At 35.2% G+C, this 16,624-nt stretch overlaps 1 protein-coding gene across 2 annotated transcripts; it reads right to left on the bottom strand.

Moving 5' to 3' along the window:
- Positions 1-2,146: 2,146 nt before the first annotated feature.
- LOC308692778 (uncharacterized protein) lies at positions 2,147-16,509 on the bottom strand. 2 transcript variants are annotated; one of them, XM_081369143.1, is made up of 5 exons: positions 16,190-16,495; positions 15,250-15,381; positions 14,843-14,980; positions 2,395-3,142; positions 2,147-2,308 (listed from the first exon to the last, which is right to left on the bottom strand). In XM_081369143.1, the coding sequence occupies exons 1-5, from the start codon at positions 16,272-16,274 to the stop codon at positions 2,266-2,268; spliced, it is 1,146 nt and encodes a 381-aa protein (XP_081225269.1). In that variant the 5' UTR covers positions 16,275-16,495; the 3' UTR covers positions 2,147-2,265. The 2 variants fall into 2 exon arrangements, with proteins under 2 accessions (XP_081225269.1, XP_081225268.1); XM_081369142.1 differs by having other exon boundaries at positions 2,147-3,142; positions 16,190-16,509.
- Positions 16,510-16,624: the final 115 nt, after the last annotated feature.

Here is a 16,624-nt window from a genome sequence, read left to right as displayed (position 1 = left end):
AGAGAACACCGGGGCCAACTATCAATGTGGATGGCGAAAATATTGTGTTGGCAACAACGTCAGTTCAACAACGTCTTCACCTACACGAAAAGATGCCATCATCCGGATTTGGACTGGGGATGCTGCGGGCACAACGCAGAGTACTAAATGCTATACAGAGAAAGCAATCTTTCCACTTGCCCCGGGCCTGCACATACAGAGTCAACGGCAAGCTTCAGCTCAGTTCTCTCAAAGTCCCCCACCACCGCTTGCTTAGACAGTAGGGACTTTAAGCAACAGCCTCTGGTGGAACGGCATTCTGTCGTTCTATTGCGCATGCGTGACATTAACTGCTACCTCGCGACGTTCTACTGTAACCGTCTACCACGGGAGAACAGCTGATTTGCCGTAGTCGTTACTACGTGACAGATTAAGAATATTAATGTTATGTTTTAGGTTATGTGGCATTGTAATCGTTTCTGTATATCATTAAATGCCAAAAGCAACCCTTCTCTTCCTTTTTAAAATCACTTCCTTTTTTTGTATTTTGTCTGATGATTAAATTACCCCTATGCCGTCCTCTTTACTGTCGCTTAGTGATCTTTGCGCTCTTTAGCTCTTTGCCATTGCCGGAACGGCAGTGATGGGCAATCCACAGCTGTTGCTTAAAGTCCCTAGTAACCAAGCATTACAGCAGGCAAAACACCACCAAATGCTGGGAAATAACCCCGGCACATCTTATCTTGAAGAGGAAGACCACCTCTCTCAAAGGCTGGGAAGAGCACAGCAAGAGATTAGGGAAGGTTTCCTTGAACCCTGGACCCTCAGATTAAAAGTCTGATGCTCTACCATTTGAGCTAGCTGGGCTTTTGCCAGGGAACAGCCACTCCAGGGATATAACAGCACTTTCTCCTTAAAGTGTTCATGCTTTGTCAGCTTAAAGTTTGTGGTATTAAAGGATGAAGACCACAATTTATAAAGGGACGAGAGAGATAGGCTGCTCCTTCCAAAGCTAGGAACACTGCCATTGAAAGAGTGGAGTTTTTTTCATGGCATGTTGCTAACTCTAAGGTGGTTTCGACAAAAGAGCAATTGGGACATAATGAGTAGGTTTCTGTTTGACTTTTCTAAGAGAGAACGAATGCAACATTTCAAAACACTAATATCCAAGATTCTCCATAAAATATAATGCGGCGTCTCTTGAGCTGCACAACATGAAGGCCATGAAGTTGTCGGGGGATGCCAAAGCCATTGTTCCGACAGCCTGAATAGAATGGGCAAAATCACATATGATCTGGGCCTTTTGAAACGATGCCCACTTCAGGCTTGAAAAGAGCCCAATGTCCGTGTTAGAAGAAAAAAAAAAGCAGCTCGTACAAAGCTCCTAGATGTCACAATTCCTGTCGCAAACAGACGAAGAGCCACACAGTCGGCAGGGTTCGAACCTGCGCGGGGAGACCCCAATGGATTTCAAGTCCATCGCCATAACCTCTCAGCCACGACTACTGCAGTGCATCGTGCACACAGCAGCAACTGAACGTTACCCCAGATAGCCGTGCAGTGTGAAAAGAACAGTGACCCGACTACTTTGAAAATTGTGCAGTGTGAACTCGGCATTACAGGCATTCAGAACTCATTTGGTCGCAGGTAACTAAAGGGATCATCTGTTAATAGGCTTGAAGTTGCAACTTCCTAAAATAAAACGACCACTAGAAGACAATTTCACTAAAATGCTTCAGAATGCAGAAGACTATTGGTCAATAGACAATACTGGTTGAAACGTCACAGAATTCATAGAATTGTTCGTCCAATCATTGCATTTGGATTCAGACGTTTCCATGTCAACACCATCAACGCCGAAATGAATCTGCATCAGTCAGGTGGTACAACTAGAGCACTGCAAGTTGTTTACGTTCATTATCACTGTAATGTTATGCATTTTAGACATGAGGCAATTTAGTGCAGTCTTTCAACCTGTGACACGTTACAGACTCTACTGTGTGCGTTCAAGCATTTTGAAAGAGGCGTGGCTTTGGAGAGTTGGATCTCACGCATTGATTCCAATGAGCCATTATGTGAGAGAACAGCCAAACTAACACTGGAATACAAAAATCTAATTCCTTGTTTTCCCACTTTAAAAAAAAGAAAAAAGAAAAAGAAAGGAAATGGTCTTACAAGTGTGAGATTTATTTGGTGATAAACAGGGAAAACAACATACATCCAATGGTTAAATCAGCACTGCATGCATAGACACATTAATTATGGCCAGGACATTGGCCATAAGGGTCAGTTGGCTTGGGAGGTTCGGCTGCAGGCTTCATTGGAGGCGCTGCAGGCTTCACAGGAGGCTTCGGGGGTTCGCCTGCAGGCTTCATTGGAGGCTTGGGCGGTTCGGCCACAGGCTTCACAGGAGGCTTCGGGGGTTCGCCTGCAGGCTTCATTGGAGGCTTGGGCGGTTCGGCCACAGGCTTCATTGGAGGCTTCGGGGGTTCGGCCGCAGGCTTCATTGGAGGCTTCGGGGGTTCGGCCGCAGGCTTCATTGGAGGCTTCGGGGGTTCGGCCGCAGGCTTCATTGGAGGCTTCGGGGGTTCGGCCGCAGGCTTCATTGGAGGCTTCGGGGGTTCGGCTGCAGGCTTCACTGGAGGCTTCGGGGGTTCCACTGCAGGCGTCACTGGCAGTTCGTCTAAAGGCTCCGAAGGTTCGGTAGAAGGCTCCGGCAGTTCAGCAGAAGGCTCCGGCATTTCTGTAGAAGGCTCCGGCAGTTCGGTAGAAGGCTCCGGCTCTTCGGTAGAAGGCTCCACTGGAGGCTTTGGAGGTTCAGCTGCAGGCTTTCCTGGAGGCTTTGGAGGTTCAGCTGCAGGCTTTCCTGGAGGCTTTGGAGGTTCGGCTGCAGGCTTTCCTGGAGGCTTTGGAGGTTCGGCTGCAGGCTTTCCTGGAGGCTTTGGAGGTTCGGCTGCAGGCTTCCCTGGAGGCTTTGGAGGTTCGGCTGCAGGCTTCCCTGGAGGCTTTGGAGGTTCGGCTGCAGGCTTCCCTGGAGGCTTTGGAGGCTCGGCTGCAGGCTTCCCTGGAGGCTTTGGAGGTTCAACTGCAGGCTTCACTGGAGGCCTCGGCGGTTCGGCTGCAGGCTTTCCTGGAGGCCTCGGCGGTTCGGCTGCAGGCTTCACTGGATAGTGTTTTATGGTGCTTAATTTAACCCCTTGTTTGGGTCTTAAATATAGACACCTTCTACCTTATTTTGTTTATTCTCAGGTTAGGTAAAGTCAGTCGAATTCGTTCTAAACAATAAGTATATAAATTTCCATACTTACAATCCAGTCGAAAGACTGCTCTGTGGTTTAGTTCAGCTCAATATTTTGTAAAACAGAAAGTTAAGGCAGGCGAGCTTCTTAATTTTAATTATATGTATTTTTTTTTTATTAAATACAGGTTAACTAGTTTACATAAAAGGTACTAATATATAAAATAAAAATAAAAGCAAATCCAAACCAAATAATTTACAAGCTTTCATCTTCATGAGGCGCAATGGCAAGGCATCTAACACCGGAGAGGCCGTCCTTGGTGAATCAGCGTCTGACTGGACATGCCATCCCAGCTCTTTTAAAGTCCATCAACTTTTGGACATCTTTAGAAATCTCCTCCTGGAAACTCCCTAAAACTTGTTCATTGGTCATCTTCTCCTGGAAACCCCCTAGGACTTGGTTATAAAGCCTTCGTCTCTCCATCCTCGACCTTTTCTTCATCGCTGTATCTTCTGTATCGTCCGCAACACATAGACGGTAATATTTGCATTTTTCTTCTTTCTTTGGTAAAGCTCTTTCTAATACATTTTCAATTCCTCTCTACTTTGCCATATGCTTAATAAATGCTTATAACATTCAGTGTGGTCTGTTCTTTTTTTATAAACCATTTTCTCAATAAATGACTTTACAAACAACAGTTGTGGTGTCTTTTCTATAAACCAATAAAACAATTTATCAAAACATGTCTCAGTGTCTTTTATATAAACCAATAAAACAAATTATAAAAACATGTCTCAGTGTCTTTTTTCTTTAGACCAGATTCAAGAGTTTCTTATAAAAACTCTTTGAAGTGTTTTTCTTAACAATAAGGTTTCTTATAAAAACCTTATACAGTGTTTCCATAATTAAGGTTTCTTATAAAAACCTTATACAGTGTTTCCATAAATAAGGTTTCTTATAAAAACCTTATACAGTGTTTCCATAAATAAGGTTTCTTATAAAAACCTTATACAGTGTTTCCATAAATAAGGTTTCTTATAAAAACCTTATACAGTGTTTCCATAAATAAGGTTTCTTATAAAAACCCTATACAGTGTTTTCATATAATAAGGTTTCTTATAAAAACCTTATAAAGTGTTTTTCTTATACAACACTTTTCTTACACAAAGTTACAATTATACTTAATACCCTATTAGAAGCCTATATATTATGAGGCATAAAAGAACAAATTGCATGTTTCACACAACACGCCCCTTTATGCAAATTTATTCTTTTATTTCCAAAGTCAAATAAGTCATGTAACACCCTCTCTTTTTGTCATATTTTGACAATTTAGCATATACTTGGCCTGTCTTAGTAATGACATTCATCTGAAAAATTTTCATATAGTGCTCCACCCAAGGTCTCTTATTCTTTGGTTTCATTAATTTGCTTTCAATAATTTTTCCCTGTACCGGACTTCCGGAAGGCCAGATTTCTGTACTTTGTTTTAATATAACCAAATAACATCCATATTTAGCTCGCATTAGTTTGCCATGTGTAATCTCATGCAAACAAGCTCCGACCAATTGTCCACCAGGGGTTTCACAGATAAAGGTGCGGCTACGTCCATCAATCAAACATTTCCTGCAGAAATTGATAGTTGGAATTTGGGCTTTCGGTATCTCTACCTTCCCATCGGCCGCTTGACCCCTTCATGAAGTGCTGGTGAGCCCATTGGATCGGGCGAGTCTACCCCTCTCTCACTTGAGGATCCATCGTTTTGAACTACAATATAAAATATTCCATCAAATTTTATTACTTCTATATCGTTCTCTGCACGTCTAGCACGTAATCTATGTACAAACAACTGGTCTTCCTTCCTCCAGACTTTATGAGCCGATAAATCACTATATATTTTTCAGGCCTCTGGCTGGAGCACCTTGAACATATATTTAAATTTGTCCACTATTTCCACATTAATGTGTTCCACTAAGTCAAAACACATTTACACAATATTCAATTTCGCCTCGTTCAGTATACCAAATTACTATATTTGTTATTTCAAAACAGGTGTTACAAATACTTCCCATTGACAATGCAAACTCTTTCTCCCACAATATTTCATGACATTTCATACATTCATCATTTCTAACTAAAAACCAAAAACTCTGATTTTTGGATAACACTTGTCCAGTAGACGTTCTCCTAAGTTCCTATAAACACATTATAGTCCAAAGTATTGTGTCATTTCATAACTTCCAATACTACTTCTTCTTCTCATCATTTACCATGTTCAATTGTCATTACTGCATAAAGTTATATTTTTCTAGATATAATAAATGTATATCTACCAGTGTTGAACATGGCATGTTCCTCCAGGCCTCTAAAAGGTTTTGTAGAGGTCAGTCTGCTGTATATCAAGTTGAGATGTGCTGATATCTCAAGTCTCTAGTTCTCTGTCTATGTTATTAAACATTTGTTGCTTTATACAGTCTCACAACACCTATTCTCTTATGTGATGGTATACCCGTACGTAAGTCACTGTCATAGGATTTATTTATACCCCTTTTTCTTTCCTTTAACAAATTACATATTCCAGATAAACAAAATATTCTTAAAATCCTCCCTAAACCAGACAACTCAATAATAATCAAAAAACTATTGTAACTATATTTAATTTCATTCCAGTATTATTTACTATCCACTTCAGTGTTCTATATATTTTTTATTTTTCTTATTTAATTAGCAAAAGGATTTTTCTTGCTTCATCATTAAACAATGCCTTATTTTATATCATTCCTTCTATTATTACTATCCAAGTCTGATGCCAATTCGTATATATGCTTTGATTCACTCCTCCAAAATACTTTACAGTCAAGAATTTATTCAAATTGAGCAATTCCTCATCCTCTACCAAATTACCACTAAAATCCCATGTATATGCTTGTTGTGGCATATTTTGTCTTTTACATAATATTTTGTGATTCCTTTAGGAATCTCCCAGTTAATTATTACTTCATAGTTATTACTTCATCTCATCAAGACTGTAGGTATGTGCTACTATTTTACCCATTTTGTATTATTATACTGTATTCTTACTATAATGCCCTAACTTTGAGCCTTTTATCAGACCCTTAAGTTTTATTGTAATTATTTTTCCATACTTGTGCATTACATCTTCCAGCACATTAAACAGTCTAAACTGTATTATCATCTGATCAATACTGTATAATCTCTGTTATTCAATTTCTCTACATTTGTAATTGCTTCAACTTTATTTTAGTTCTCACTCTTTGAGTCTTAATTTCATTTTCCTCTGAAAATGTTAGCCTTAAACATTCATCTTTATATTTGTTATTTTCATTAAAGTTATTTTCACATTTCCAGTTTCCTACCCATATACAGTTTCATCTCTCCAGCTTTTCAAGTTTGATTTTTACTTGATTGCTTAATCTTTCTCACTATCTTACTACTACACCTTATATGTGATTTCCTATTGCATCTTTAGCACACTCATTATGATTGTCATCTAGAGTTATAACTTTAGTCATCTAAAGTAATGCAATCTTTAAAAACTTATTTCTTCCTTACTGAATACTTTTCACTTTCTTAAGGTTACTTCAGCTTTTATTGGTTTCACTATACCATTTTAAATTATAAATTAGATTTCTTAATCTCTGCATACTACTATTGTATACTACTCCTCTCCATTGTTACTAAAATGTATTCACATTTTTTTTGTAATCAGGACCTATATATTCTGGTATATCTCACTTTTTTTTCAGTGTCTTAATTTATTAGTCCTAATTTATCTTATTAAATGTTACTATAACCCAGAATACTAACACAACTACTGCTACGTTTTTATCAATGTTACCATAACACTTGATTTAAACAAGCCTTTCTCTTATCACTGTGTTATTCTGGAACATATCTGTTAGTCCAACATCTCGATTCTCCCTTTCCTGAAAGATATAACATAAAGTTGAGCTTTCTGTAAGACATCTCTCAGTCATTAATCATTCAGCTTCTTCTTAGTCACTCTTCAGTATTCACTTCTAAAGTTCCAAGTTCTTAAGATTACAAGTTCTTGCTTTATGTGTTAGAAGATTTTTCACTTTAAATTGAGCTTCATTCCCCTTCTAGAAATCTACTAACACATATTCCCCTTCTGTCAAGGATTGTCTTAGTTTGTATACTTACGGTGTCAGATGTCCAAGCCATTACCAACAAATTTACAGTATTTGTTTACAGCCTCATTTACCTGCTCTGCCATATACAGCCTCTTGTTTATTTTAGCTTTATTTCATTCATATCATGTTATTAACCGGTTTTAATCCTGTGTAGCTTTGCTTATTGTGTTCCTTAACTTTAACTGGCTCCATCCAGAGACACGCTATCAGTAGTTTTATTACTCCATTAATCTGCATTCTTGCTGTCTCCCACACACAATGACACGCTAGAATGAGTCTGTTCTGTTCTGTTCCATTTTAGGATTTTTATCGCAGTTATCACAACTATAGGTAAGAAACCTATATCTTTATATTGTTTTACTTTCTTTTTACACACCAGAGCATGTTAGAGGTAATTCATACTCTTCTTTTCTCTTTTATTCCTTTCTTTTCCTCAATAAGTTATTCTACACTGTTGGTAAGAGTATCTGTCTTTCCTTCCTTTCTTATTTCATCAAACTCAATTTTTTCTTAATCCAGTACTTAGTTTCTAATAAGTTTATTGTCAACTTTTTTAATATTTTTTTTTTTTTCGTAGTAATTAAATCCTTAAAAGGTTTAGCTGATAATAATGCTTAATTTATATAGCGCCTCTTCCAAGCTCAAGGACGCTTTACAACAATAGTATAGAACAATTATTTCATACTTAGATAGCCAATATAATGACTCCTCACTCTTTTCATTCGACCTTATGTTCTTATGATTTTCTCTAAATACACGTTGTAAAGTTTCTACTGCACATTACACTGCTTTCTGGTCCATTCTGCAAAGCTTTGTGCAAAACTGTACGTTTTCCATATAATCATAACTTTCCTCAAAATATATTGTTTTATTAACCCTAATATTCTCGAGTCTAACTCATACTGTCAGTAACTCAATTGCTTTTATAAAGGTATTTACAATAGTGTTTTTAACAATATTTGTTCAAAGACTATCTACTGCTACTAATATATATTTATTTTTAAACTTTAACCAAGTACTTAAAGTTCCAGCTATTTCCAATCAACACCCTTGGTCGATTCTTTCTGGTGTGATTCTAACATAATCACTTTTTTAAATTTTATTCTTCCCCTTCTAACACAATTTCAACACTTTACTCGAACTTGTCTCTATTCATTCCTCAAATAAGAAATACTAATATCCTTATTTGTATTATCACTTTTAGTTTAATTTCCTTTAATTATAATTCTTCGTGTTATTTTTGCTTATTTATTTTATTTATTTATTTATTTCTTAAAGCTATCTCTGTGTTTTACTTTGACTCTGATAAATCACTGCTAGGTCTAAATTCCTAACTCGCTCATTAATCTTCGTCCCTAATTCAGCATATTCTTTTTCTGTTAAACTTAGCGCACCTATTCTGTTGTTAAATGTCTAAGTTTTCATTTAAACTTGTCTCAACCTTTTTGTTATCCGTTATAATAATAACTTGTGTAGCTTTTCTTTCTTTTAGCCCTTCTAGTGCTCTTAAATTAATACAGCTGTAACTTCTACATATTGAGCTATACCCAGGACTATTCCCTGGTCTCTTATTTCTTCAAGAGTTTTTAATTTATCTATCTTGCCTTTAATTTCTTTTATATTTCTTATGTCACAGCTTACACTCTTTATTTAATATCCTCACCTTTTGCATCTAAGCATGTATTATCCTACTGTTGCCCAAATAATTTTATCATTTTTTCACTTTATAATTATCTTTAGTTTAATGTCTTTTCACTGTTTTATCGGTACTGATTAATCTATCCTTTTAATTATTTATTTAACTTGGTTTCTCTTACAAGACTTTGTAATTCTGCATATCTTACTAATTTCTTCTCTGCAGAAAGAAATGTATTTTGGGGATTTTCCCAGCTTAACACTTTAACACGCTCTAATATAGCCTACATATTGGTATATTGTTTTGTTTTTGTTTTCCTCGTTGCTATAAATTAATAAGCAGTTAAATCTATCTATATAGATCAACCTCTCCTCATCTCTCCCTTCTAGGAGCTAAAAATGGCTTTTTTCACTCTAGAAATATTTATTCTGCCTCTTCACTACAATACAACGTATTGCCTTTTATTGTATCATTCATTTGTCTATCTTTCTGAATAAATTCAGGCATTATATTTCTCATATGATTCATGAGCCCCTTTCCTCTTTTTGTATTTCTAATGCTCTCTGGGTTTCTTAGACCTGTTTTTATTTTCTTAACTAATCTCTGTTAATGGAATTGATTAAAAATCATTAGCCAAATCCAGTTTTAAGAGAAATTTGCCATTCCTTGATTGTTCAATCGTATTACTAGCATTAATACCATAATGCCTATTTGACTTTATTACTCTAATTAGTGCTTTATAATTTGTTACTAAGTCTCATCTTATTTTGGCTTATCTCTTGCCTTATTTATTTTTTCTTTATCCATCATATTAATCGGATATTATATTTTTAATTTACGTATCTTACTCAGTTTTTTATGAGTATATGCTTCATTAATTACTAATAGACTTTCTTCCACAATTGCTTTTATATTTTCTTGAATAGGGAATTTCTAGTAAAACCCATAGTAATTTTTCTTTTAATTCTTAATATTATCAATTCATTCCATTTTCATTTATATTCTTGTTCAATATTTACTTTTAATCTCAAAACTTTATTTAAGTCTCTTCCTCCATGTAAATTGTATGCACTTTCTATAATTTTAATGCCGAATTCTTCTCCTACTTATGTACTTTCTATTCTTTTATTGAATACAAATTTTCATCTGTAAATAGAATTAGCTCTGCTGTTGAGGACACCTGAGCAGCTTTGTCTAATATAAATTCAATTTATTTAACCTATTTAATTAACAAAACAGTTTTTATTTTTATTACACTCTTTGGTCACACCTGTTTCATTTTCAATGTATCCTATCCTTCTTTTTATCCATAGCTATTTTTATTCATTGAGCTGTATTTCCTTTTCTATTGACAATTTATTCTGTTCAAGTCTTTTTATACTTGATTTTTCTATTTTACTCATCACATATTTTTTGTTCTAGGGTTATCTATTTCCATTTCTCATTAGACATAACTTGTTTATTGTATACCATTTTTATTTTCATCCTCACAAATTCCTGTATAATTTTCTGCCAGGCTCTTGTATTCTATTCTTATATATATTAATTCAAGTCATCTTTATTTATATAACATTTTGTGCTATCAAAAGATATACTTTTTCTGTTGTTTCTATATTCATTTATTTGGAGGCTGCTTTTTCTTCACTATTCTCACATGCTGAGAGCTTAAATCATACTCAGCTATATTTTCCTCTATTTGTTTTTCAGTTACAGTATTTAAAATTGTTACTAATTTGTATCTATTTGATATTTCCTACTTCTCTTATTTATCTTACTTTATCTGTTTTACGTATTTCATCCTCTTTGAGAACCATACACTTAATGGTGTAATGTGGTCTTTAGATGCATTAACTAACATCTCCTTTCATTGCCATTATTTCACTTCTGTCCCTGGTAAACTTCTCATTTTGTCAATAGCTTCTTGCTTTTGTTATTGACTTAATCAGTGTTATATCTTCTCCATTTAAATCCACATTTTTAGATGTTTTAACAATCTGTATAAGCGTTGTGGTCTTCTCTTAAACATTTTAATTCTATCTGTTTTCTGACCGCATCTTTTAACTACAGCTTCAAAAACTTTTCTCCTACACATTTATTTGGGTTTTTAAATTTCAGTTGTCTGACTGGATTCCTCTCCTATAAGAGGTCAAAGGTCCCCTTCTATCATCCTCTCTCTGCTTTGCGTCTACACTCTTTTAGTTCCCAGATATCTCTGAGTTTAAGGGCTTTATAGCATGCGGACCTTTTTATTGTTTCCCACATTCTCTTTAGTCTCTGTATTTCAGATGTTTTAATGTTTTTATAACTCTTTACATTTCTCTCACTATTCTTCTGTTAAATTCAAAACCTAAAACATAATTATATCACGTTATTCTGTTCTCCTGACTTTCACAATCCCTTTTCTTTAACTATTTTTTTTTTTTAAGCTGGAGGTATTCGGCTGTTTCTCTTGCCCATAAGTCAAGTCTCTATCAGGATTTCCCCGTTTTTTTATCAGCACTCTTTTCCCTGCTAAGATTCCTATTTAATCCCTTTAACTTATTCCTCAATTTGTTTAGTTATTCTTTTCAACAGCAATATACTTTTTTTCCTCATAGTTTTGTCATATTCCTAACTTTGTTTCAGTATTTTCACTTTTTGTATTATTTATTGATGAATACAATTCATCATTTTCCTGCTCTCCGTCTGAGCTATTTTCAGATGTCCCTGGACCCGTGTCTGTCTCCCTGGAACTTCAAGACTGCTGTTACGGCAATCATTGCTGCTACTTCTATCTTATCATACATTTCTTTAAACTCTTCTTCAATTCTATTATTCAACATGTCTATGTTAAGAGATTCTTCTTCTGAATTCTCTATTATTCTTCCATTAATCACATTTGTTACTTAATTTCCAATCTGTCCTGTCCCCATTAAGGTTTAAATTCATTATTATAACCTTTCCACTTATTTCCTTTTGAATTAAGGACAATATTATTATTTCAGCTTTTTACGCAAAGCATTTAGTAGTACACCATAGTGTTACAATCTTCCATCATAGCTTATGCTACTCAATTCCAAGTTATTCTTACTGGATTAGACTTTTAATCTCCCTTTTACATCTTTTATCTCTTTAACGTCTGTATTTCTAACAGGTTAAAACTGCACTGCAGTCCCAACAATTATCATTTGTTTATTTCTATTAAAAACAACCATTCTCTATATAGCCTTAACTTTAGATCATAACATTGTTATTTTTACTTTCAATAATTTGTAATTATTATTTTTTGTTCTTTAATTGATCATTAATTGTTCTCTTATTCTATCTCAGCTTGGAAAAGCTCTTCTTAGTATTTTTAAAATTTAATTATTTCTTCTTCATATTTCTTAATTTTTCCTCTTCTGCCTATTCACCTGGCATTCTGTCTAGTTTTTTATCATATATTGTTATGTTCTCTCTTCTGGACTTTTCAACAATATACTTTCAACTTCTGTATCATTACACTGTATACAGAACTGTCTCTGGTAGTCTCTATATCGTGTGCTCACTGCATTACTGCTAAGGCTACTTTTGTCTCATTAAATTTTCCTATTTTCAAGTGGTCTCTGGATGAAAACCAACGCACTAATAGATCTGACTCTATTTCTATCGCCGATCTATTTGCTCTTAAAGCTTTCTTTTCCCACACAAATACACTAAGATCACTCCAAATATATAGTTTTATGTGGGTCTGTGTGCTGTCGTGGCCATCCAGTGAAGCGTCCCCCACTGAACAGTTATACAGCTCACACCAAGTCCTTTTCTTCTTCAGACTTAGCTAATCTCTACAACTCATGCATATCCAACCTTTCCTTTAGGTTGCTTTAATAATTCATTCTTGAATTATTTTCTCTATTAAGTTTTTTTTCTCTATTTAAACTTAACACTGTAGAGATTATAGTAGTGTTGTGCATGCACTTATAACCCTGACCAGGTTATTTTAATAATTCTACGGTGAATTATTTTTTCCCGTCTATAGGATTTTCTTCTCCTTTTTAGAACTATCTCATTCTTTTGAGATAATAACACTACTTTTTTCTATAACCCTTCCCTTGGGTTTCTTACAATAATTTGCTTCAAATTATTTTCTTTAGGATTTTTTCCTTACTTCTTCCTAAGCTCGCTTTTTATCATGTAATTTACACGACGGTCTTAGTTTTTCGAGCAATTGTTTTATTGATTTTGGCCAGAAATCAATAAACAATCTGCCCCTTAAAGTTGGGCGCCATGTTTTATGGTGCTTAATTTAACCCCTTGTTTGGGTCTTAAATATAGACACCTTCTACCTTATTTTGTTTATTCTCAGGTTAGGTAAAGTCAGTCGAATTCGTTCTAAACAATAAGTATATAAATTTCCATACTTACAATCCAGTCGAAAGACTGCTCTGTGGTTTAGTTCAGCTCAATATTTTGTAAAACAGAAAGTTAAGGCAGGCGAGCTTCTTAATTTTAATTATATGTATTTTTTTTTTATTAAATACAGGTTAACTAGTTTACATAAAAGGTACTAATATATAAAATAAAAATAAAAGCAAATCCAAACCAAATAATTTACAAGCTTTCATCTTCATGAGGCGCAATGGCAAGGCATCTAACACCGGAGAGGCCGTCCTTGGTGAATCAGCGTCTGACTGGACATGCCATCCCAGCTCTTTTAAAGTCCATCAACTTTTGGACATCTTTAGAAATCTCCTCCTGGAAACTCCCTAAAACTTGTTCATTGGTCATCTTCTCCTGGAAACCCCCTAGGACTTGGTTATAAAGCCTTCGTCTCTCCATCCTCGACCTTTTCTTCATCGCTGTATCTTCTGTATCGTCCGCAACACATAGACGGTAATATTTTCATTTTTCTTCTTTCTTTGGTAAAGCTCTTTCTAATACATTTTCAATTCCTCTCTACTTTGCCATATGCTTAATAAATGCTTATAACATTCAGTGTGGTCTGTTCTTTTTTTATAAACCATTTTCTCAATAAATGACTTTACAAACAACAGTTGTGGTGTCTTTTCTATAAACCAATAAAACAATTTATCAAAACATGTCTCAGTGTCTTTTATATAAACCAATAAAACAAATTATAAAAACATGTCTCAGTGTCTTTTTTCTTTAGACCAGATTCAAGAGTTTCTTATAAAAACTCTTTGAAGTGTTTTTCTTAACAATAAGGTTTCTTATAAAAACCTTATACAGTGTTTCCATAATTAAGGTTTCTTATAAAAACCTTATACAGTGTTTCCATAAATAAGGTTTCTTATAAAAACCTTATACAGTGTTTCCATAAATAAGGTTTCTTATAAAAACCTTATACAGTGTTTCCATAAATAAGGTTTCTTATAAAAACCTTATACAGTGTTTCCATAAATAAGGTTTCTTATAAAAACCCTATACAGTGTTTTCATATAATAAGGTTTCTTATAAAAACCTTATAAAGTGTTTTTCTTATACAACACTTTTCTTACACAAAGTTACAATTATACTTAATACCCTATTAGAAGCCTATATATTATGAGGTATAAAAGAACAAATTGCATGTTTCACACAACAATAGATACAGATCGTCAACTTCAGTCAGTCCGTTTAGAGGCATTCAGTCTCAGATACAGCACAAAACCCAAATACCAAGTTTTACACCTCTTAATTATTAATCATGATCGTATTATTAATCATATGAATTAATTTTGTAAAGCCATCCTGTGCTATTGGCTGAATACTTTTTACATTGAGAACGATTAATTATAAAACAAGACAAACTGAAATGAGGAAGCTGACCCAAACCCTAATATAATAACAAATACCTGCAAATGGATCCATACACTGATGTCCACATCCATTGCTGCAGCATTTCTCATTGTTCGGACAGTCACTGTCATAGTAACACAACTCTGTACACATTCCTGCTCCAGACTTTGTGCTTGGACACTCCCCTGCCTTTGCTGTTATAGAGACACATGACAGAGAAACCACATCACTGAATACTGAATGTCTCATACACTGTATGAAAGAAAATAAAAAAATAGATGATCGTAGGAGGATTTACCGGAATATTCAGTCCATCTACTTCATAGTTTCACGTTTAGTTCAATGTGTTACTCGCTGTTTCTTTGCAATTATTTGTGAAACTTGCTAGCAATTCCTGAGTGAAAACTTTTTCAGGGTTTTTTTCCTGGAAGACGTATAGCATGCATCAATAATTAAAACTCACTGAAAACAGGCGGCACACACGCGGACCCACAGGGAAATTGACAGCATTTGTGTCCTCCAGAGCAGTCTCTATCAGAAGTGCAATCTCGTCGGGAGGGCACGACTGTCAGCATCGCCGGACACTGACCAGACACTACAGAAGAGGATCATTAGGGGAGACCAGGAAGTGCTGTAATAGTTTGCTTCAGCATTTGCAAGTCAGGGGTTTTGCAATAAGTCTCAAACTTTGTAATATTCACACATTTATCTGCTTCAAGTCAAGTAGCTTAGAAATCTACCATTTTTCACTAAACCGCATCAATCAGTTTCAAAGACTGAGAGTGAAGTTACAACCTACCCCACTGTAGTAGAGGGAGTAATAGTGCAATGCTGATAGAAAGCATTGACATCAGTTAATTTGTTGTATACAAATTTACTGGTGTACATCTTCAAAAATGATGCCATCCCCATGACCACCCTCATTTCCGTTTAAGCATTTTAATAAGCTACTCAACAGAAAACAGAACAAATATAAAAACCCACTATATATGTAAAATGCAGAGTTATCGGCTATAATTAGCTCCCCACGTTATATTGTAGGCTTATGCATTTCTTAAAACAAACCAAAAAAGACTTTAGGCAAAAGTTTAAACTCAGGATTGATACAGTCCGGTAACAATTTTGCAGCCATATTATAAGACTAATGTGCGTGCTTAACAGTAAACAAAAGTGCCCATTAGTGATTATGTGGGTTTTACTTGTACAATGAAAAATGCATAAACTTATGACAGTTTGCATATTTATACTTTGCTTATTAAAACTAAACCAACATACAAAGATGAACTTCCACTTGACGTCTGTACTGTATTTTTGCAAGCAGATGTGTCGGAAATCAAATTTTGTAAGGCACTTTATTTATGCACTTCTTCGGGCTGCGTAATGAAGCTAAAAGAACTTCTCACCTAGGACTCCAGCGTCTGTTGTGCTTAAACAAGCAGACAGACACAATAAAACAGCACTAAACGAGCAGTACACTTGAGCTGTCATCCTCTCGACCTGCAATCTCAAAATCAACTCTGCTGCTGGAAGATGCACTGAATTAGTGAGTCAGGAGGGGCGGACAGCAAGGACCACAAAACTACAAAGAAAGACCCCTGTTGCTGCATCAAAATATCAGCTGAAACCCACAACAAACGCTACCAAAAGAGTTTAAAACACTTTTTGAAAATACATTTTTAAAGGGGGTCTGGGTAACTCTAACCCTAATGAAAATCACTTGCCTGCAGCTTTCTAATATAGCCTAATCTTGAAGACCTTGATTAGCTTGTTCAGGTGTGTTTGATTAGGGTTGGACGTCGTAATAATTACCGTAATTAGGAGATGATTGATTGTTTTTA

This window comes from Scardinius erythrophthalmus (assembly GCF_964197995.2).
Source record: "Scardinius erythrophthalmus genome assembly, chromosome: 6".
In the NCBI taxonomy this organism is placed as follows: domain Eukaryota; kingdom Metazoa; phylum Chordata; class Actinopteri; order Cypriniformes; family Leuciscidae; genus Scardinius; species Scardinius erythrophthalmus.
This window is presented reverse-complemented; position numbering and strand designations above follow the sequence as displayed.